At 53.9% G+C, this 22,866-nt stretch overlaps 1 protein-coding gene across 1 annotated transcript; it reads left to right on the plus strand.

Annotated features, from left to right (window-relative positions):
• Positions 1-2,424: 2,424 nt before the first annotated feature.
• Positions 2,425-21,584, plus strand: NYNRIN (NYN domain and retroviral integrase containing; the record flags this gene model as incomplete). Its single annotated transcript, XM_084240257.1, has 10 exons — positions 2,425-2,622; positions 11,912-12,579; positions 12,849-12,913; positions 13,523-13,671; positions 14,119-14,252; positions 15,021-15,151; positions 15,239-15,335; positions 17,111-17,212; positions 17,417-17,518; positions 18,719-21,584. The coding sequence occupies 10 exons, from the start codon at positions 2,425-2,427 to the stop codon at positions 21,582-21,584; spliced, it is 4,512 nt and encodes a 1,503-aa protein (XP_084096383.1).
• Between the last annotated feature and the right edge of the window lie 1,282 nt (positions 21,585-22,866).

Genomic DNA, 22,866 nt, shown 5'->3' on the forward strand with positions numbered 1-22,866 from the left:
GAGACAAGATCTAGGTATGGGGAATGAGAGCACACTGGATGTCTCCTCTGTGCCAGGTACAGGCGTACCTGTGTGGTCTGACTCATGACTTGTGCTGGAGATATCACCGTCATTTTTATGAGCCAATGAAATGGAGGCACAAGAGTTTAAATAAATTACTCTCTTTTACCCACTTGATAAAGTACCTGACTCCTAAGTAAGACCTCTTGCCGCCCTCTGCTCCCCACTGTGCTCTTCTTTAACCCTTTCCTGGGAGGGAAAGGCTGAGCATAGTATTAAACCTGAGGGCTTTCCTTTGAGATGCTCTGGGGGTCAGGAATGTGCTAGCATGTCCCTGACCTGCATGTCCCTGGGGACACACTGAGGGACGAGTTGTGGACCAGGTTTGCAAGGCAAGACTGCTGCTCAGTGAGCAGCCCTCTTGCTATTTATTAGCAGTAATGATTAGCAGACAACGGCAGGAGGATCAGGGTCCAGGGGAGACAAGTGGTAATCAACTTTTATGGGGAACAGGAGGGGACATGTCAGCCACATATACAGGGAGGATGTCCCATGCAGGTGCTTGGTGTAATTTCTGAGCTTATCCCAGACCACCTCAGACCATGGCCACACAGTCAGTCAATGGCTACCTGGGCTTCCCTGACTGCCTCATGATGTGGGCCGTTGTCTTAAGGCAGTCACGCAGGACTGCCTCATCCAATTCTTTCACATACACACACACACACACATGCATAGAGAGGCCATACACACACAGGTGCAGAGGCCCCAAGTGATAGAGAGGCCACAAGATGCCACTGTGCTGGGTGATGAGGTGAGGGGGTTCATACTCAGAAGAGGATTTGAGTTAGCTATTTCTCTGGGAAGGAGTGGGGAGCGCCTGTGGCTCTCACCTGCTTTAGAGAAGGAATTGAGGCCTGAGAAGGCAGAAACCTCTTTCGAAAAAGGGAAAGCAGTGAGAGGTAGGGAGAGTGGAGAGGGGCTGAAATTGGCCCTGAGGGTCTTCTGCTTCCAGGGGCTGCAGAGGGCAGGGCAGGGATGTGCCAGGTGGCGCAGAGCAGAAGGCCTTAGAGTCAGAGGCCACACAGGTCACTTTTCCCTTTTCTGGATTCCAATGGAGGGAGAAGCAGGAGTGGGGGTGGGGTGGGAAGGCTGAGTCTAGTCTCAACTAGGAGTGGTGTGAACCTCTCTCTCCTCCCCCACTTGGGCCCCTTCCCTGGACTGGGGAGCTCCTGGCCCCTTGCCTGCAGGCATGCAAACACGCCCTGGCCCCACAGCCCAGATGTTCCAGGGCAGGCCTAACTTAAGGCCGTAGGTACACTTGTGCTTGTCGGACTGCGGCTCTGGATTTGGGTCTGGAAAATAAAGGTCACAGGGGCCCAGGACTAAGAGTCAGCAGAGCCAGCTTCTGTGCAGCCCCAGGGCTTCACAAGGCGTTCTTGGGGGGAGGGGCGGGTGACACGTCCAGGGCCCGTCCAGGGCCGGTTTTGGAGGCAGACCCCCAGCCCCAGGCCGGTGCCTGACCGCAGCTGCCTAGCAACTCATGTGGGTCAGGGGTTAGGGAACCTCAGGGCTTGAACCTCTCCCAGCCTAAAGCCTCCCCCCAAACTTGCTAAAAAGGGCTTTCATAAACAAGAAAGTCTGAAAGCAGCAGCTCTCTCCGCCCCTCCAGTCCTGGGGGCTTCAGGAGGGTCTGGGCCGCCTGCCAGCCCTGGCCGGCCCCAGACTTGGGGGGCGGGGAAGCGGTACAGTTGCCCTCTCCTTCCCGCGGCGTTTCCAGCCCAGAGTTTCCTCAGACCCCAGCTTCCCCACCCAGCTCTCCCTTAACCCTTTCCTCCGAGGGCAGGCGCAGGGCCGGCTCTCCGGGGAGGCTGAGCGCGGCGGTGAGGGCGAAAGGACCGGTCCCAGAGCTCCACCCCTCCCCACCTCCCGAGCGGCCCTCTCCTCTGCCTTCCACTTGGGAAAGGCGAGCGGGGAAGGAAATTAACTTTGACCCCTGGATTCTGGCTTTGGGCCCAAAACTTGGGTGGAGAGCGGAGGCTTCCAGGACCCTCCCGTTCCCTCCCCCTGCCGCCCCCTCCTATCCCCGCCCCCCGCGCCCCCTGAGCTTCCCGCAGACGGAGGTTCTCCTGCAGGGGCTGGCGCCCGGCGCGGGGAAGCCGGGGCGGAGGGAAGGGCGACGCGAGCCCGGCCGGCCCCACCCCTAACCGCAGCCCCTGGCAGGAAGAGGCTTTCGCGGGAGCCGCAGCGGAAAGGCACGGAGCCCCGAGGGGCAGCTGCCAGGCGGCGGGTGGGTCGGCTGCCCCGAGGGGGCGCGCCGCGGGGACCCAGGGGCGTGGCCTGCGCTCGCCGGCCGGGGCTGGGGCTCCTCGCGCGCTCGGACCCGGGTGACCCTGCTCCCCTCGTCCAGGGGCGGGCGGAGTAGTCATGCTCCTGTCTGGGGGCGACCCTCCGGCGCAGGAATGGTTCATGGTGCAGAGCAAATCAAAGGCCCGGGTGCAGCGGCAGCGGCTGCAAGTGCAGCGCATCTTCAGGGTCAAGCTGAATGCCTTCCAGAGCCGACCAGACACTCCCTACTTCTGGCTGCAGCTCGAGGGACCCAAGGAGAATATGAGTAAAGCCAAGGTAAACAGCTTCTCCCCACCCCCACCCATCCCTTATAGCCAGACCCTTGTGTGCCCCTTCCCACCCGTGACAGGGGAGTCCCCCACCTAGATGGCACTATGGGGAGAGGGAGGGGGGACGTCCTGGGCCATCCTCTTGCCTTTCCAGCTCTGCAGCCCTGGTTCCTTCCCTCTGATTCCTTCTTTCTTTTCTGCCCCACCCTCTCTTGCCTGACGCTCCTGTGTCCCTTAAGTGCAGAGAGAGCAGGGGTGTGAGCCCCTCCACCATGCTTCCCTAGCCAGGGCCCCTGCACCCACAACCTGGCTTCTCCATCTGGGGAGTAACCTAAAGTCCTGCCTGCCCATGATGCCTTCCACACATGGCTTTGTTCTCCACCAACACTCTGGAGGGCCCAGGTCCTTCTGGCTCCCTTTAAGTCTCCTTAAATCCTGGGCTTCCCCAAGAGTCTTTCAGAGTGCGGACCACAGGGGCCCTTAGAGGTTTCTAGAGACAAGCTAGCATTTTACAGATGAGATATTGAGTACAGGAGACAGTAAGGGGCCTCTGTGAGTGTTCAGGGCTAGGTAGTTGCCCGGTAGCAGGGTCTTAGACCAGACCTCGGGGCTCTGGGCTCTCTGCTGTGGATTTTCAATTCTCTAGGTAGTCTCTTGCAGGGTATGGGGGTTGGGGGTGTAGATGCCCTGGAAGATTCCAGCCTTTGGGAATGAGTGGGAATCTGGGAGGAGAGTGGTGGGCAGGTTAGGTCACAGGACACCTCTTGTGTTCTCCCTGACCTCTTCCCCAAGCTTCTCTACTTGGACCTTCTTGGTGAAGGTCTCCCTCTTCCCCCTGATTCCCTTATCTTATCTTTTCCTGGTCTGAGTGCTACAGCCAGAGACCACCAGCTTCCTGTCTCCTCCCCCCACCCCTCCTACTTCTTCTCCAGCTGGGTCTGTACCAACATCCTAATTGACCTTGGCTGGAAAGGGCCAGAACAGGCTGGAGAGCAGACTAGCAGGCAGCCTGGGAAGTTCCTCCCTTAGCCCTTCTGTGAAGCTGCTGTGTCAGCAGTTTTTCCAATTTTGACAGTGGTGCTGGGGGGAGGGTAAGGGTGCCTGCTCAGAGAACAGATGTGCAGGAGCCCCTGAGATGAAGAATTTTTGGCAGCTGGGATAAGGTGGGTTAACAAGAGGAGTCTTTGGTGTTGTTTGGCCTCTTAATCATTTTGTTAATTTGAAATACAGCAGCTCACCCTTTTGTAGGCCTGGCACTCAGTGAGGTGTGCTGTTCCCCTGCTCCCTGCTGGAATCTGGGATCAGCTTCTCCAGGGCAGTCTGCCCCAGCTCCCACTGCTGTTTTGGGGTTCCTGGGGCAACTGATCCCTCCCTCAACACCCCAGGTTTTGCTAACATAACCAGTGACCTCCTGGATCACCCCCCACACACACACCCGGTCACCTTTCACTTCAGAAAGGCATTGCTTCAGATGGAAACAATGTGCCCTGAGGGGTTCTGGGGGTGACTTCCTCCCTGCTGCACAGAATGAGTAGAAAGTAGAGCTGGCTGGAGGTTTGGAGCAGGAAGTCAGGGAAGGTGGGGAGTATTAGGCTTTGTCCCAGGAGTTAGGAGTCTGGGCTCAGTTTGCTGTCACTACTGGTAGAACAGAGGGGTGTGGTAGAGAGAGTTTAGATTGGGGTTTGCCATGTTTAACTGGATGCCCTGGGCCACATCATTTACCCTCTCTTTAGCCTTTTCCCTCATCCATAAAATAATATAATAAACCCACTTCATGAAAGGGTTGTGTCTGCTGAAATAATGCATGCTGAAATACTTTTGCAAAATGTGGAAACTGATAGAAGGTAGAGCTAGAAGCCAGTGCTTGTTGTTGTTAAGTAGCTGTCTAACCCCGAGCAAGTCCTTTCCCCTCTTGTGTCTCAATATTGTCCTGGGTTGTAAAGCAAGAAGTTTGAATTAAATGTTCTCCAAGGTCCAGCGATCTGGTACATGGGAATTCCCCAAGTGTAAGGCTGCCCCGGGGTCTCCATGGGGACCATGTGACTGCCCCCAAACCTAACTAGAGATGCAGAATTATCCCCTTTATAATAGCCTGCTGGCCATAGGCCACTGCAGAGAGGACTCCGTGAGACTAGAGCTTCAGGATGCAGGATGAGGAAGGTGGTGGGGGTTTGTGTGTGAGAGGAGGGGCCGTCAAGGATAGGTGTTGGTCTGGTAAAGGGCTTATGTGTATTTCTGCGTTACATGTGACTGGTTTCCCAGGAAAATCTCTGTAGAACTCAAGAGGACCTTTAAATTGTTTTCTGGTGGTGAGATTCAAAGAATAATGAAGGCATTGCTGGAAATCACACTCCCAGGCAGCAAAAACACACACTAGGGAGGTCTAGCCTCTCTGAGGTGAAATCAGCCAGTGGAAAGGAGGGTTTTTTTAGTGATCAGAGTGGCCCAGGGATAAGCCCTGCTCAGCTGCCTGTCCTCCTTGGTGATGATATGAGGAAGGGTGGGGTGCAGAGAGGAGAGGGGACCTGTTGGCTTCTCTCCTTTGCGCTAGTGATAAAGGGAGGTGATAGGAGCCAGAGACTAGGTCTGGAGCTGTCAGACGGACGTGATCTGCTGTGCTTCGCACCAACTGTGAACTGCACCATGGAAGTTGGTAGTGGCCAGGGCCATACTGGAGCTGGCTCCGTTGTTAACATTTCAGGAAGCTTTCAAGCCAGTGGCTCTCATTGCTAGTGTGAGATCAGCGTGGTGGGAGTATTTATACCACAGAAATTGGTGAATACTACAAATCAGGGCTATACCCTTAAATCTTTATGGTTAAACACTCACCAGCACAGTTAGTTGTGTTGTGGGTCACTCATCCTTCTCCTTTGTCGTTAAGCTCAGGTTTTCCTTTATCAAAGTAATACGCCATTGACAAGTCCAGTAGAGTTTTAAAGGCTCACAATAGAACACAAGAGATTTTCTTGCCTCTCTCAACTCCCTTTTCAGGGCCCTTTCACATAGGCACTATCCTGGCATCTCCACAGCTCTGCTTTCCTAAAAATATATGTAGATGCTGTTATCTTTTGAAGAATCAATTTGAGATGTTGTCTTTTTACTTCCTACTGTAGGGGAGGATTTAGCTCCCTTTTACTGCCATCCCTCTTTCTTGCCAATATTGATATATTTCAATTTTCTGCCGTCTATATTTACATTTAGTATTCTCAACATTATGCCTGTAAAATATTCACATCTGGGCCTCCCCGGTGGCGCAACGGTTGAGCGCTGGGTTGCGAAGCTGCCCGCGGCCTCTGCGGCGCCGGTTCGATCCCCGGCTGCTCCCCGGCCACCGGAGGAGGGTCCCACATGGCGTGCAGACCTCTCCTGCCGCCCGCTGCTCCCCTCAGCAGTGTACTTCGGTCCTTCTGCCTGCTCTGCTCCCCGCTCTGGCTCTGGTGAATTCTCTCACCCTCCCGCACTTCTGACTGTACCCAGTGCATGTATAAACAAAAACAAACAAACAAACCAGCAAACAAATAAATAAAGCATGCCTCTATATAAAAAAAAAAAATATTCACATCTAAGCATTTATGTGCACTGAGATCATGTTTTCTTTTTACATTTTTATTTCACCAAGGTGAAGAAACTCCTTGCTTTCTAATTTGCTTATTTTTCTTTACTTGTTAATTTTGACAACTGTCAGTAGTCTCAGTACAATTTTCTTCAAGGCCAATCTGTTGGCTGAAGGAATCCTTTTAGTTCCAAATTTTCTTTTGGAGTTCTCTCTCCTCTCTGGTCAGGCTGGCACTGCTGTCATCTTGGCACCTCTGCGCCTTTTTTCATTGCTAAATACCTTATTTCCTGGACCACATGCTTTTCTTTTCTTTGGGTTGGTGGGGGGAATCCATCAGCTTCATTATGTTCAAAGGACGGTGCTGTGCTAAAGAGTGCTAATAACTACGACATGCTCATCTCGCTTTTTTTTTTTAAAGATTTTTTTTTTAATAGAGGCATGTTTTTATTTATTTATTTGTTTGTTTGTTTTGTTTATACATGCACTGGGTACAGTCAGAAGCGCGGGAGGGTGAGAGAATTCACCAGAGCCAGAGCGGGGAGCAGAGCAGGCAGAAGGACCGAAGTACACTGCTGAGGGGAGCAGCGGGCGGCAGGAGAGGTCTGCACGCCATGTGGGACCCTCCTCCGGGGGCCGGGGAGCACCTGGGGATTGAACCGGCGCTGCAGAGGCCGCGGGCAGCTTCGCAACCCATCGCTCAACCGCTGTGCCACCTGGGAGGCCCTCATCTCGCTTTTTCTAACTGACAAAATTTTAATGAGGTAATATTGATGGATAACAACAATTTCAGATGTACAGCATTAGAATTCAACCCCTGTATGCTCTGTGTCCTGATCATTACCCTAAGTCCACCCATCACCACACTGTTCACCCCTTTACCCCTTTCACTTACCCCTACATGTTGGTCTCTGAGCCACACACAATCTCTAGTTAGAACTAGTTGTCCTCTATATCTGGAGACAGTTGTCATCTTAGAGCAGTGCCAGGCATGTTGTAAGATCTCAATACTGACTTGCTGAGCAGATGAACAGGTTTCTAGATTTCTCTTTGCTATCATCCTGGAGATCATCTTTACTTTTTCCTCTATGTTGCATCTCCTTTCTTGATTTCCTTCCCTTCTTTTTTTTTAAGATGTATTTATTTATACAAGAACTGGGGTACAGGCCAGAAGCGCGGGAGGGTGAGAGGATTCACCAGAGACAGAGCGGGGAACAGAACAGGCAGAGTGACGAAGTACACTGCTTGAGGGGAGCAGCGCGCCAGACAGGAGAGCTCTGCTTCGCCATGTGGGATTCTCGTTGGCCCGCGGGGATTGAACCTGCGCTGCAGAGGCTGTGGACAGCCTCACAGTGCGGCGCTCAACTGCCTGCGCCACCAGGGAGGCCCTTGATTTCCTTTCTTGATTGAAATTTCCTTTCTTGAGCTAGAAAATGCTCCCTGGCAGCTTCTGGAGAAGAGTTTATAGGAGGTAAAAGTTTGGAGTTACATCACTGCGTATCTACACTGCATACCTCAAGGTCACTTGATGACAGTTTGGCTGGTATCGAATGCATAGAAAGTTATTTTCCTTCAGAACTGTGAAGGCTTTAATCCACTGACTTCTTGCTTTTGAGAAGCCTGAAGCTATTCTGGTTCCTGCTCCTTTATAGGCGAGGTGTTTTCTGTCTGGCAGCTGGTCGTTCCCCTTGGTGCTCTGAGGTTTTCCAGTGAGACCCCTGGAGGTGGGTCTGTCTATCCATCCTTGCTTACTCTCACTGATGTGTTGGGTGGGCCCTTCTTTCTGGACGCTCATGTTTCTCTGAAGGAGCAAACATTTTGGCACTGGTTTGTGGATGACGTTGTCCCCGTGGCTTCGTTTCCCCTCTTTCTCTGCATGTCTGCTTCAGACTTTGGACTTTCTGGACTTGTCCTCCACTCTCCTCCTGGTTTCCAGTGCAAACCCTTTGCTCTGCTTCCTGGAGATGAGAAAGCAGAGCAACCCTTCAGCCCTGTGAGCCTCTCGTTTCTCTCATGGTATTTTTAACATCTAAAAGTTACTTCTCTTTCCTCTGAATACTCTTCTGGAAAATGGTATCCCACTTTGGTTTTTTGTGACCCATATTTTAGTGGTCTCTGCCAGGACAGTAATGAGGAGCGTTTTGAATTTTTATTTTCTGCCTAGTTTCTCTACCTTCAAGTTGCTCCCACCTCATCTGTTTGTTTCACATTAGAATTTTCCTCACATGACTGTAATCCTTGAATGATTAAAAGTGGAAGACAGAAAACCGATTGGGCACTGAGGCTGAGACTTGTTGATTTTGAGCTTGGGGACACGGGCTGTTGGGGAATCCATCCGAACAGTTCTGCTTCAGTTTAGTTCTGCCCCAGGCCTGGTGAGGTTTTCCAAAGTGTGTTCCTCTTCTGTCCTGGAGGCCCAGGGGCTGGCTGGTGAATCTCTGAATAGGAAGAATGAGTTTCTTTGCACTTTCACTGTAGACGTGTGGAAGTTCTCTGTATGGCCTCTGTGCGGTGCCCAACCCCACAAGGGTGCTCATAGGCCTCTAGACCTAAGGCCTTGCTTTCCCCTCTAGAGACCAAACCTCTGACTGGTAGGAAAGTGTGTTTGTGTGTGTGTGTGTGTGTGTGTAGAGTTGGGGTGGGGTGGTTAGCCTCCAGGATCTAATTGCTCCTTCAGACAACTTTACTTCAATCTGCCCTTCATTCCTAAGTCTAGAATTTTTTGTGCTGCCATTTTCTGAGAATTTTGAGTACGCTGTGGTGTAATTTAGGGGGAGGGTTCTGGAAAACTGACTGTAAGTGACAACTGACTTACAACAAAGAAGAATCCTAAGTCAGGTATGAAATGGTAGAGCAGCATGGGGTCAAGTGTAGAGCAGTGTTAACATATTTGGTGTTATTGTTTTTATTAGCTGACAAGTTAACAATGCCCGGTGGATATTGGGCAATACATTTTTACAAATATGCCACTCTTTTTTCTGTGCTTATTTTCTATTCTTTGTTGTTACCTCTTCTCTGCTTTTTTGCCTTTTAGAGGAAAAAGGTCTGGGAGGGCTTTAAGCAGGAAAATTGTTCCATATATTTTCTACATGCAAATGCCTGTTGCTTCCTTATCTCTCCCCACTCCCCCAAGGCACAGGCAGCAGCATGGTTAAGAGCCCAGCCTAGTTAAGATGGTTAAACATGGTTAAGATCTCAGCCTTGGGGCATCTGTAGGACTTCAATTTGTGTCCTTCCTTGTTCATGTAAAATGAGCATGATAGTACTTTCCTTATAGAACCAGAGAGGAATACATGAAAGAATGTGTGTAAGAGCCTGACACATAGTCAGCGTTCAATAAATATCAGTTTAGATTTATTATTTTGAAAATATCGCAGTTCCTATTATCTCAATCCAAAAAAAAAAAATCAGTTAATGGAACAATAAATATTTTAAGCTCTTTGCACAAAGAAAGAAACCACTCTTAGTTATCTGCCCCAACACGTGTCTTCATTTCCAGATGTGGGGTACATGGGGAGGGGTTGTTTGTTAAGGTCTGCGAGTTATCCCACACCCAGTCAGATTGCCCTTCTGGGCAGTAGCACCAGTTGAGGTTCTGGGTGGGAAGAGTTGGTTTGGGGGCTTAAACTGATCAGGTTTTGAGATCTTTCTTTTTTTTTTTTTTTTTTTTTAAACATTTATTTATTTATTTATACAAGTGTTGTAGAGCAACCCCGATACAAAACGGGGTGCCTGACTGTGGGTCCTCACCCGCGCGCTTAAAAGGACTTATCAATGCTCTACTGCAGGCACACGTGAAAGGTTAATAAAAGGTTTATTTACAAGGGAAGGGGAAATGAGGAAATGTACAGCTCTGGGAGAAAAGTGGGAGACAAAGTTTTAAATGAGTCCTACCCGATCTGCCCATTAGGAATCCCAAAATGGCGCTCTGAGAGCTGGCCGCCAGCCAGGAGTGGTGAAGCCAGGAGGCTAGCGATCGCGAGCCAGAGAGAGATAGAGTGCAAGGCCCACGTGTTTGGTTTTTTATATCCAACCTGGCTGCCCAACTCCACCCTCAGGTCCCAGCCACCCTCCCTTGGTGGTGATGGGATTTGTCTTTCCCAGAGTCTTGATGGCTTTAGTCTGGAGTGGGGGTGGAGTCCACAAAGCCTGTATGGGATTAACTCAGGACATCACTTCCCCGTAACAATTCCCCCCTTTCACTTTTTGCCACAGTCAGAAGTGCGGGAGGGTGAGAGAATGCATCAGAGCCAGAACGGGGAGCAGAGCAGGCAGAGGGACTGAAGTACACTGCTGAGGGGAGCAGCGGGTGGCAGGAGAGTTCTGCGAGTCATGTGGGACCCTCCTCCAGTGGAGGGGGAGCAGCTGGGGATTGAACCTGCGCTGCAGAGGCTGCGGGCAGCTTTGCAACCCAGCGCTCAACCGCTGCGCCACCGGGGAGGCCCATGATCAGGTTTTTAATTGATTGGAAAGGGGTTAGATCTGGGCCTTCATGCTTGGGTGTATTTCGGGTCCCTTTGGGAAGGGATTGGAGGTCTTCGGCCTAGTTCAGGAGAGGAAGCAAACAATGGCCTGAGCAGGGAAGGATGACCAGGGTGCTGAGCAGAGGGGGCTGGAGTGGCCTTCAGGATGACTGCAGAGGATCTCAAATGGAGCACTTGTTCCCTAGTGGAGCTGTCAGGGGAAATGGGAAGAGGGAGGGAGGCCTGTCATCATTATGGGGATAAGAGAGGACATGAGGGCAAGCACAACACAGACTGGCTGATGAAGGGCAAATGCTCATGCCCCCTTGGAACTCATGGGGTGATGCTGGTGGAACTTGGTCTCAGAGTGGAGGAACCCAGCTTTTCGGATCCCAGCCTCTGTGAATCTTGTACACCCAAGGACTTGGTCAACCAGCGAGCCAGAGGCCTCCCACTTCAGTTGTGTGAATCTGCGGGGTTGCCTTGGACACAGGCCTGGTGACTTATCTCCTCCTCTGTCCGCTCTAGGCAACACAGTTACTATAGTTACCAGTACAGGTTGCGCTAGAGACCTTCTGCAGGAGGATTAAGCCAGAGTCCCATAGAGGTACCGTGTAGTCACTTCAGTCAGCCTGAGGAGATGGAAGGTCTCTGGTTTCAGAGTCAGACAGATGTGGGTTGTGATCCTAGCTCAGTCCCCCCTAGCTATGTCTCTGGGCCAGTTAGAATGCCCTCTGAGACTGCAAGATGGGAACAAGCTGTGCTGGGCCCCATGCTAGGTGCCTTCTCAGCATTAACTCATTGAAGCTTCCTACTAGACTAATGAGATGGGCCTTGTTCTCCCCATTTTACAGTTGTGTAAACCCCCTCCCCCAGGCTGTTTCACAGGTTCACAATGCCGGAGTAGGACGGGACCTAGGAATATATCGTTTAGTCTGCCATTTTGTAGGTGAAGACACTGAGGCCTTGAGAAGATGATACATTTTCCACAATTCACCTCATCTATTGAGGTCAAGTTGGACCCAGAAGCACATCTCTTGACTGCAAGTCCAGTGCTCCCCATGCCTCCTCCATCTGTCAGAGTTCCTGGAAAGAGATGAGTGTGGGGGGAGCAGGACCAGGGCAAGAAGACTGGCCACGGGGTCACTGGCAGGCAGTGGGGCAGGCAGGGGAGGACACCTGCTTGGCAAGGTGTGTGCTTTCTAGGTGGGGGGGCATCAGCCAGTGGCAGGTGTGCCCCCATCCAGGGCTGACTTCCTTGTGCTCTCCTGTGGCTTCAGGAGTACCTGAAGGGCCTGTGTACCCCAGAGCTGTGGAAGGAGGTTCGCTACCCGCCAGTCCTGCACTGTGCCTTCCTCGGGGCCCAGGGCCTCTTCCTCGACTGCCTCTGCTGGAGCACCCTGGCCTACCTGGTGCCCGGCCCTCCTGGTTCCCTGATGGTGGGCGGGCTGACTGAGTCTTTTATCATGACCCAGAACTGGCTGGAGGAGCTGGTGGGGCGGCTGCGCTGGGGCCCTGCCCCGCTGCTGACCCCCCGCGGGATCTGGGAAGCAGAGGTGACCCGGGCCTTTGGGGCCCTGGTCTGGATCCGTGGTGACCAGCATGCAGGGGACCTGCTGCAGCTGCCTCCGGCGGTTCAGGAGCTGCTGCTGAGCCTGGTGCGAGATGCTGCGGGCAAGGAAGACATCATCGAATGGCTGGGCCGCATCGGCTCCTCTGATACCCGCTCTGACCCAGAGGTCCTGCACTGCCCTCCCCAGCAGCAGAAGGAAGGCCCAGCCATGGTGTCTGTGGCAGATGGCTCTGCACCCTTCCTGGAGATGGGGAGCCTCCAGAATGGTAGTTCAGAAAACTCAAAGAAAATTACTAGCCTGGGAGCCACCCTGTCCCCAGTTTCAGGCACCCCAAGCCAGACCGCGCAGCAGGAAACAGCAGACCAGCTGATGCGGTAAGTTCTGGCTTCTCTGACCCTACTCCTATCCCTCTACCCCCAAGGAAATAGTTTGGGACCTAAATAGCCTTCCCACATTTCCAACAAACTTGGGTTTCCTCCAGGGTTTGTTCCAACAAGCAAGGTGGTATGGACGGTGCTCGAGAGAAGGGGTCGGTACAAGCCACAGGCAGCCAGGACTCCGCAAGTCACACACAAGTCTTGTCACAAAAGAGGCAGGTCCAGAGGGTGGAAGATAAACTCCCCCTCCAGCCTTCCGTGTCCAGCCTGGGCGTGTGCCCCACCTGGAAGGCCTGGCCCCCTGGGCCAGCCTTTGGGCCCTTGTGGCCTGGTACCATCGCTGCCACCTTCTGGAGGATCAACGAACTGCATTCTCTCCACCTTGCCTGGCTCCTGTCCCAGGCCTGCTTCAGTTTCCCCTTTTGGCAGAGACCGCTGGTCCCCATTCAGTTCAAGCTGCCAGGGCAGAATCCTTTGCCCTTAAATCTAGAGTGGAAGCAGAAGGAGCTTGTTCCTCTGCCCCGTGTGGAGAGCCCAGATGGCCCAGGAGGACAGGCAGTCCTACAGAATTGTGCGAGGCCAGAGACCCCCTCAAAAGTAATGAGTTTACTGGTGGTCTCGGGTGTAAAGGACAAGGCTAGCTCTGGACTTCCACAGATTGGGCCACCTTTGCCTTCCACTCCCCAATTACAAGCTGGAAGTGAGACAAGGGACCAAGGAAGTGTACAGTGCAACTGTAAAGGGCCTGAAGAGAGGCCCACTCCAGCGCTCCCTAAGGGCCAAGGGGTGCCCACAGCTCAAGAGAGGCCCACATCTAAAGGAGAGCTGTCAGCTCGGTCAGGACCTGAAGCTAAAACAGTGCCTGAGCCTCTCCAAGTGCCTGTGGCTGCAGCAGCACCCACAGCTCAGAGCCCACCCACCACTCAAGTGCCGCCCGCAGCACCCAAAGTGCCTACAGCCAAGGTGACACCAGCAGCCCTCACAGAAGCTGCAGCCCCCAAAGTGCCTTTGGCTTCAACCAAGGCAGCAGCTCAAGTGGTGTCCACAGCTCAAAAGCAGGCCATGGATCAGCCAGCACTGGATGCTCAAGTGGGGCCTGTGACCCCCCAGGCTCCCACTACTCAGAAAATGCCTGCGGCAAAAACAGCACCGGCAGGTCTCAAAGCAACCAAAGCCCAAACTGGGTCTGCAGCTAAAACAGGGTTGACAGCTCCCAAAGGAACTACTGCTTCCAAAGCACCTGCCACCCCCAAAACTCCTGCAGCCTCCAAAGCCTTCAGAGCTCCCCAAATGCCTGCAGCTCAGAAGGCACCCACAGATGCTGGGCCAGCCTCCAACACAGCCAAACTCCTGAGTGACGTCCAGCCCTCTTCAACAAGGGGCATTGCCTCCTTCCCAAAGGGTCAGGGGGAAGCTGGAAGGCAGGGTCCCCAGCCTGGCAGCACCCTGGCCCCCAGCAATAAGCACCAACCTCAAACGGAGGGGCTTCTGGGGCCCTGGGAGGGGTCCCTGAGGCAACCGCCTCGCCACCCGCAGGCCAACAGCACAGTGACCAGTTTCCAGCGCTACCATGAGGCCTTGAACACACCCTTCGAGCTGAACCTGTCTGGGGAACCCGGAAACCAGGGCTTGCGGCGTGTGGTCATTGACGGCAGCAGTGTGGCCATGGTGTGAGTAACCGCAGGCAGGGGTGCTGGAGTTGGGCAGGTTATCCCTGCCGGGGCAGAGGGTGACTGTCTTCTTGACCTCTGCAAATGGGAAAAGATGGGAGGGAGGTGGCCCATGTCGAGTAGCTACTGCATGTTAGGCAGTGTACTCCAAATTGTCACTGCCTACAAGAGTGGGTTTCTATTCTTTTCCTTTGAGAGAAGCAGAAACAGGCTCAGGGAGGTGAGGAATCTTGCCTAAGGTCCCAGAGCCAGGGAGGGCCCAGCTGGCCTTTGGAAGCAGATCTTTTCACTGCCAAGGCCCAGGTCTTCTACGGCAGGCAGCCCGCTTCACACGGCATGGCAACTGCCAACCCCAGGCCACCTTTAGCCCAAACCTTAAGGCCCAGCACAGATCTCCTTGAAGACCCTCCTCACCAGGCCGACCTTAGAGATGGCTCTGCTCACACAGCACCTATTGTGGGATAGGTGTGTTAGCCTACTTCTACACCAGACTGCTTAATTTGCCACTTCCAGCACACTGCAGGTGGCCCTGAGTCAGGGCTTCCAGCCCTGAATCAAGCACTGAGTCTGATGCTTGCCTTCTTCCTCCCCTTGCCCTGGAAGCCACCCCAGGTGCTCACAGAATGTGTGATGATGGAGGGAGAGGAAAAAGGCGTCTTCGCTGCCTGTGTACTGCTGCTGTGTGGCCTGCTGGTTCTGAGGGAGGGATGAAGGGTGGGCCCACTGCTGGTGCAGGAAGTTGACCCTCACTTTCTACCCTGCCCCCAGGCACGGCCTCCAGCACTTCTTCTCCTGCCGTGGCATTGCCATGGCAGTGCAGTATTTCTGGAACCGGGGACACCGAGAGGTCACTGTGTTTGTACCCACCTGGCAGCTGAAGAAGAACCGCAGGGTGCGAGGTGAGTTTTTCTGTCCCCTCTGTGGTACTTTCCACTTAACTTCCCTCCCTCCCCCCAGTGGCTCTGATTTCTGCCTTTCACCCGCAGAGAGCCACTTTCTGACGAAGCTGCACTCCCTCAAGATGCTTTCAATCACCCCGTCCCAGCTGGAGAATGGCAAGAAGATCGCCACGTACGATTACAGGTGTGTGGGCCCCAGGCCTTCTCTCTGTGGTGCTTAGGGCTCAAGAGGGGCTGCCAGGTGGAGTCTGCTCCTGTGCCTGGGGAGGCTGAGGCTAGGGCCTTAGAGTGTAGGGCGTGCCCAGCCCTCTGCGGCAGAAGAGGGAACACAGCGAGGAGAGGGCCTCTAGATGGCTCTACCCAAGCCCTGGGCTCTACCCAGGTCCCATTTTCCTTAGCCTCCAGGCTTCCTTCCCCATGATCTGTGGGCTGATAGCCAGCACTTTGGGTGGGACTAGCCCTGGTTACTTCTGGTGCTTTGGGTGAGCTGCTTTTCCCAGCAGCTGACTTGGGGTACGAGTTTGGATTCAAGCTCATATCTCAAGAAACTGCTTCAGTTTCCCTTCCCCAGCCTATGTGGTTGGAGTCTGCCTGGGCCCTGACAGGAGTTAGATGGGCTTTATCTCCTAGCTGAGTCCTAAATGCCTCCCTACTTGTCAATTGTAAGCACACACTCCCCAATGTGACTGCAGGACTGGAGTGCACAGGAGGAGCCTGTGTGCTGCAGCTTCCCTGCTGTCCTCACTAGTCCTGGGCTCACTGGTCCTCACTGGAGTTGCTACCAGATGGACAGAGGTCTTGGCTTCACTCAGGCATCTCCCATGCCCAGCAGGAGATGTTCTTTCCCTCCTGCTTTTCCCAAGACCTGGTATTCACTCAGGCTAAGCCTAGGCAGGGTTGAACAGGGCAACTCAGGCATCATTCCTGGAAGAACGAGTCCCCCAGGATAAGACTTTTAAGTGCCTCCAAATTGGGTCTCGCTGTGAGGCAAGATGGCATTTCTGCAGAGGGCTAGTGGAGTGGCATGGTGGTGCACTGGCGTGCAGTCTGGGAATGCTGAGAAGGGGTAACCTGCACTTTCTCTCCTGGCCAAGGGCCTCTTTTGACAAGTGATCTTAGAAAAAACGGATTTGTCTATTCAGGTGTATGTTTTATATGTGCATACATACATCTATTGTGTGTAGGTCTGTCTTGGCATGTATATGTATGTTGTGCATTGGTGAACAGTAATAATGGAATATTTGCATGTATACTTGATGGCAGGCATTGACGCTTCAATGCATTAGCTCATTCACGTTAGTCCTCACAGTAATATAGGGTAGGTTTCTTTAAAAAAAATGTATTTATTTATTTTGTAGAAGAACTGGGGTGTAGGCCAGAGGTGCAGGGGATGAGAGAATTCACCAGAGACAGGGTGGGGAGCAGAACAGGCAGACTGACGGAAATACACTGCTGAGGGGAGAGTAGGCGAGACAGGAGAGGTCTGCTGCGCCATATGTGTTAGCTCCCTGGCTGGGAATTGAACTCAGGCTGCAGCTGTGATAGCGCTGAGGCTTAACCTCTAGGCCACCAAGGAGGCCTCTTAGGGTAGGTTTCTTATGTCCATTTTGAAGATATGACAATTGAAGCAGCAAAGGTATGTGTGTGCCTGTGGACAAGCCTGTGGGTTTCCATCTGTGTGTCTGCGTGGGTGATGTGGGTGCCTATGTGTAACAGAGTCTGTGTTTGTATATGCACTTGGGTGGTGCATCCCATTTCACCCTCTCAAGGTCTTGTGGGGACCCCAGGTGGCTGCATAGATGAGGGGTTGGGATCCTGAGCCCTGGCGTTCATTCCAACTACTGTGGGCAGCGTTTCTGCCCAACTTGTCTCCATGTGAAGTTGCAAGTTATTTTCTCAGAGGACAGGACAGTGTGGGGCTGATTACTGGGTGGTTAATGATTTCCTGTCTCCCTGCAGGTTCATGGTAAAGCTGGCGGAGGAGACAGATGGCATCATTGTTACCAATGAGCAGCTCCACATTCTGATGAATAATTCCAAGAAACTGATGGTCAAAGATCGGTGAGGCGGCTCCCAGGGCCTGGAGCCTGTGCTTCCCCTTGGATGTCAGGCAGCTTCTGGCAGGAGGGGGTCTTGGAGCTGTGCTCAGCCACACCTGCTAGGTCCAGATGAGGGCCTCGGCCCCAGTGGAGACGCCTGGGGGGCAGTGGGGTGTGGGTGGGTCCAACTCTGCTTTGTGACTGTGCCTTTTCTCTCCCTGGTCAGCCTGTTGCCCTTCACCTTTGCGGGGAACCTCTTCATGGTGCCCGATGACCCTCTGGGCCGTGATGGCCCAACACTTGATGAATTTCTGAAGAAGCCGAACAGGTAATGGGCCAGGCCTCTCTGGCTTCCCAGCCTCTCCAGGGACTTACCAAAAATTCCTTTCTGCTAGCCAACATTGGTCTGGTGCTTAATAAGGAGCAGGAGGATCTGACTTTTTCTGATTATCTTGCTTCCACCACATACTTACGGGTCCATAATCCACATCTCATGTAGTTTTGCAGGTTTATAGTTATACACACATCCGCTTTAATACTGGGCATGTCCTTTCGTGACTGGTGTTTGTGCTCCATGTTTTCTGGTTTCCCCACCTGTGTGCCATGTTAATTTACTTTATTGGCAGTGCGATATTCCAGGACATGAGTACCCAACAGAATCTTGGGTTCTATTGTCGAGGGCTGCTTGGCAGTTTCTGTGTTTGGCTGGTGGCCCCAGTGAGGCAGTGCAGGCCTTCAGGTACAAAGGGAGCCGTGTCTAAAGTATATAGCAAGTAGGGCCTCCCTGGTGGCGCAGAGGTTGAGCGCTGAGTTGTGAAGCTGCCCGCGGCCTCTGCGGCGCCGGTTCGATCCCCGGCTGCTCCCTGGCCACCTGAGGAGGGTCCCACATGGCGCGCAGACCTCTCCTGCCGCCCGCTGCTCCCCTCAGCAGTGTGCTTCGGTCTTTCTGCCTACTCTGCTCCCTGCTCTGGCTCTGGTGAATTCTCTCACCCTCCCGCGCTTCTGACTGTACCCAGTGCATGTATAAACAAAAAAACAAACAAACAAACAAATAAATAAATAAAACATGCCTCTATTAAAAAAAAAAAAAAAGAGGTTTAAAGTATATAGCAAGTAGAATTCTTTCCACATTTATTATCCTCTGTGATCTTCACAACTTGAACTAGATGTGCATGACCATCATTGCACAGATGAGGAATCTGAGACTCAAGTGACTTTCCCAAGGTCACTATGGAAGTGGTTATATACTAAGATCTTCTGACTTCTGCCCCCTCTGAGCCCCCTTGCCGCCCACCTTCCAGTTCCCTGGGCCCAGCAGGGAACCTTCCCGGCGGGGCACTGCTTCCTGGGCTGACTGTCCCCCAGTTCCATTTCCTGTTCTGGAACCCAGTGATGTGGATGAAGTGCCTCTGTTGTGCCTTCCAAAGCCCCTGCCGGGCCTCTTTGTGGTTTGCTCATCCTGGGGTCAGGTTGGAAATGCCAGTCATCTCACTCTTGTCAAACCACTGGCTCTCTTGTTGCTGTGTAGGTTGGACACTGACATCGGCAACTTCCTGAAGGTGTGGAAGACTCTTCCACCCAGCTCCACCAGCATCGCTGAGATGAGTGATGCCGCTGCCCCTGGGCCCCTAGAGAGCCCACAGAAGGTGGACGAAGTCAGGGAAGAGAAGGAGGACAGGAGGGACGAGGAGCAGAGAGAGGTGCAGGGGATGCAGGAGCTGTCTGAGGAAGAGCCTGCCCAGGAAGACAACCGGGACTCCTCCCTGGCGTCAGTGTTCAGAACCGAGTGCCCTGTGCTGTCAGAGGAAATCCTCCGGTGCCTCAGCCTCCACAACCCCCACGATGGGGCCCTTGACATCGATCTGCTGCCAGGGGTGGCTTCTCCCTCCCTGGGCGTCCTCTGGGATGGGAAGGCCCCCTGCCAGCAGGTTCTTGCTCATCTGGCCCAGCTGACCATCCCCCGCAACTTCACTGCACTCTCATTCTTTGTGGGGTTCATGGACTCCCACCGCGATGTCATTCCTGACTATGAGACCCTCATGGGCCCTCTACACAGCCTCCTTAAGCAGAAGCCGGACTGGCAGTGGGACCAGGGGCATGAGAAAGCCTTCCTGGCCCTGAAGCGAGCCCTGGTGTCTGCCCTCTGCCTGACAGCCCCCAACTCCCAGCTGCCCTTCCGCCTGGAGGTGATGGTGAGCCAAGTGGCCTTGACGGCCATTGTCTATCAGGAGCACTCAGGGAGGAAGCACCCCATAGCTTATACCTCGAAACCCCTTCTTCCCGACGAGGAGAGCCAGGGCCCCCAGTCTGGGGGAGACAGCCCCTATGCTGTGGCCTGGGCCCTCAAGCATTTTTCCCGCTGCATTGGTGATACCCCAGTGGTCCTGGATCTTTCCTATGCCTCCCGGACCACAGAGGACCCCCAGGCACAGGACGGCCGTAGGGATGCCAAGGCGTGGTTGATCCGATGGTCTCTCTTGGTACAGGACAAAGGCAAGAGGGCCCTGGAACTAACCCTTCTCCAGGGCCTGCTGGGGGAGAACAGCCTGCTGACACCTGCATCCTCCATGCCTCGTTTTTTCCAGGTTCTGCCTCCTTTTTCTGACCTGTCCACTTTTGTGTGCATCCACATGTCTGGCTATTGCTTTTACCGCGAGGACGAGTGGTGCGCTGGCTTTGGTCTCTATGTCCTGTCTCCCACCAGCCCCCCTGTCTCCCTCTCCTTCTCCTGCTCCCCTTACACACCAACCTATGCGCACCTGGCAGCCGTGGCCTGTGGCCTAGAGCGCTTTGGCCAGTCCCAGCTCCCTGTGGTTTTCCTCACCCACTGCAACTGGATCTTCAGCCTCCTCTGGGAGCTTCTGCCCCTCTGGCAGGCTCGGGGCTTCCTCTCCTCTGACGGGGCCCCACTACCTCATCCAGGCCTGCTCTCCTACATTATATCCCTCACTTCCGGCCTCTCAGCCCTTCCGTTTATCTACCGAACCTCCTACCGGGGCTCCCTGTTTGCTGTGACCGTGGACACCCTGGCCAAGCAGGGCGCCCAGGGCAGTGGGCAATGGTGGCATTTGCCAGAGGACATGCCAAGTCCTGTCGTGTCTCCCCATAGCATGGGCAAGAGGCCCGACTTGCTGGCATTGCAGCGAAGTGACAGCACGCTGGCTGATGTCATCGCCACGCTGCAGGCTGGGCAGAAACTGCCCAGCTCTTCACCCTTCAGTTCTGCCTTTAACTCACTAAGCCTCGACAAAGAGAGTGGTCTGCTGATGTTCAAGGGAGAAAAGAGGGCCAGGGTCTGGGTGGTCCCGAGGCAGCTCCGGAGGGATCTGATTTTCTCCGTGCATGACCTCCCCATGGGTGCCCATCAGAGGCCTGAGGAGACCTATAAGAAGTTGCGGTTGTTGGGGTGGTGGCCTGGCATGCAGGAGCATGTGAGAGATTACTGCCGGAGCTGCTTGTTCTGCATCCCCCGCAACCTCGTAGGCAACGAGTTGAAGGTCATTGAGTCCCTGTGGCCACTCAGGTCGACCGCCCCCTGGGCCAACCTGCAGATTGAGGTGGTGGGCCCGGTCACCATCAGTGAGGAGGGCCACAAGCATGTGCTGATTGTGGCCGACCCCAACACCAGGTGGGTGGAGGCGTTCCCCCTGAAGCCCTACACGCACACGGCGGTGGCCCAGGTGCTGCTGCAGCATGTGTTTGCCAGGTGGGGTGTTCCCATCAGACTGGAGGCCGCCCAGGGCCCCCAGTTTGCCCGGCATGTCCTGGTGAGCTGTGGGCTGGCCCTGGGCGCCCAGACTGCCTCCCTTAGTAGAGACCTCCAGTTCCCCTGCCTGGTGAGCTCGGGGGCCTACTGGGAATTCAAGAGGGCCCTTAAGGAGTTTATCTTCCTGCATGGCAAGAGGTGGGCAGCCTCCCTACCCTTGCTGCACCTGGCCTTCAGGGCCTCCTCCTCCCAGACCACCCCAATCCAGATCCTGACGGGGGCCGAGGTGAGGCTTACTGAGCCCCTGTGGTGGGAGATGAGCAGTGCCAATATTGAGGGGCTCAAGATGGATGTCTTCCTGCTGCGGCTGATTGGGGAGGTGCTGGAGCTGCACTGGAGGGTGGCTGACAAGGCCTGTGAGAAGGAGGAGAACAGGCGCTTCCAGCGGGAGATCCGGGAAAAGGAGTGGAACGTGGGCGACCAGGTCCTCTTGCTGTCGCTCCCCAGGAACGGCAGCAGTGCCAAATGGGTGGGTCCTTTCTATATCGGGGACCGGCTGAGCCTGTCTCTCTATAGGGTCTGGGGCTTCCCAACTCCAGAAAAGCTTGGGTGCATCTATCCTAGCAGCCTGATGAAAACCTTTGCCAAGAGTGGCACTCCCCTGTCCTTCAAGGTCCTTGAGCAGTGAGCTGGAGGGGTGGGGGAGCCCCTGTACCCCAGATCTGGGTGTCTGCTGCTAGGCCTCCCTCTCTCCCTGACAATGCTCTCGTAGTCCCCTGGGGGCCCTTAGTTGTGCCTTTTATAGACAAGTTATTTCATAAAGCTTTGTTGAATTGCCTTGAACTAGGGACAAGGGTCCCTATGGAAACTTTCCCTTTTTGGGGTATTGGGAGAATCTGCCAAAGGCTGTGAGTTATGGGCCCATGGCAATTTTACGCTGGGGGGTAGAAATTCCCCATACTAAGGTAAGCCAGGCTCAGTGTCATTCCCCTAAGTATTCCCTGTGCTGTCACACAAGTGCAACTGTGAGTGGGCTTGCACATGCATGTGTATGTGCATGCTTGCACACACACACACACACACACACACACTCTCCAGAGTCTTACTCCTGGCTGTTCTACCCATGAACTAGTGTGGTTCTGGATCTCAGAATCGGAACTGCATTCCCCACTGAAACAGAAACCTCAAGCGTGGTTCCCTCTCTACCCTGTTCATTTTGGAACCCCTTAACCTTGAGGTTGTCACAGCTGACACATCCATGCGGGCTTTGGAGAGACAGCCAGTGCAGTCTCAAGGCCTGCCCGGCTGTCAAGGAAGGGTTGGCAGTACTTTGAAGGGTGGTCAGCCTACCTCATTTGACTCCAGCTGATGGAGACAATCCCCACCCCTGCTTCCATGTTATCAATCCCACAGGAATCAAGGATCTCGATGCCAAGTGTGGCATCTCTACCTGAAGAGCTGCTTCAACTAGACCAAGGGGCCCAGGCCTCTTTTTTGGGGGGACTGAAATGAGCAGTCTGGCACATGGTGAGGTGCTGGCCTGATTCTACCTCCCAATCCCACCCCCTAGCCCATAGCCCTCTTTCCACCTGTACCCCTAGACCCTACAGAGTGTGTGACTGCTTTGTTTGGATCACCCCTCACCCTCACCACCCCCTGGTCCTGCCTTCTGTGTAGGGCAAAATCTGGGCTCTCTCAGAGCCACTTTTGTGTCAAGAGTGAATTTGTTGTAGGTGTGTGTGCTGTACTCACCCCTTGGGATTGCTGTGGTAACTCCACCTGCCACTGAGTGGTTTTCAGAAGGAGGCAGCACCCCTTCACTCTGGCTGGGCCTTAAGTGGTTTTATTTCTCCAAAGCTGAGCCAGTTTCCTGACCTTGTTCAGGCTGCCAAAACACTTGGCATTGCTAGGGCCAGAGTAGAACCTGCTATCAAGTCCAATTTGCTGGTTTTACAGCTAAAGAAAGAGCC

The sequence above is a fragment of the Talpa europaea genome (assembly GCF_964194135.1).
Source record: "Talpa europaea genome assembly, chromosome: 8".
Classification (NCBI taxonomy): domain Eukaryota; kingdom Metazoa; phylum Chordata; class Mammalia; order Eulipotyphla; family Talpidae; genus Talpa; species Talpa europaea.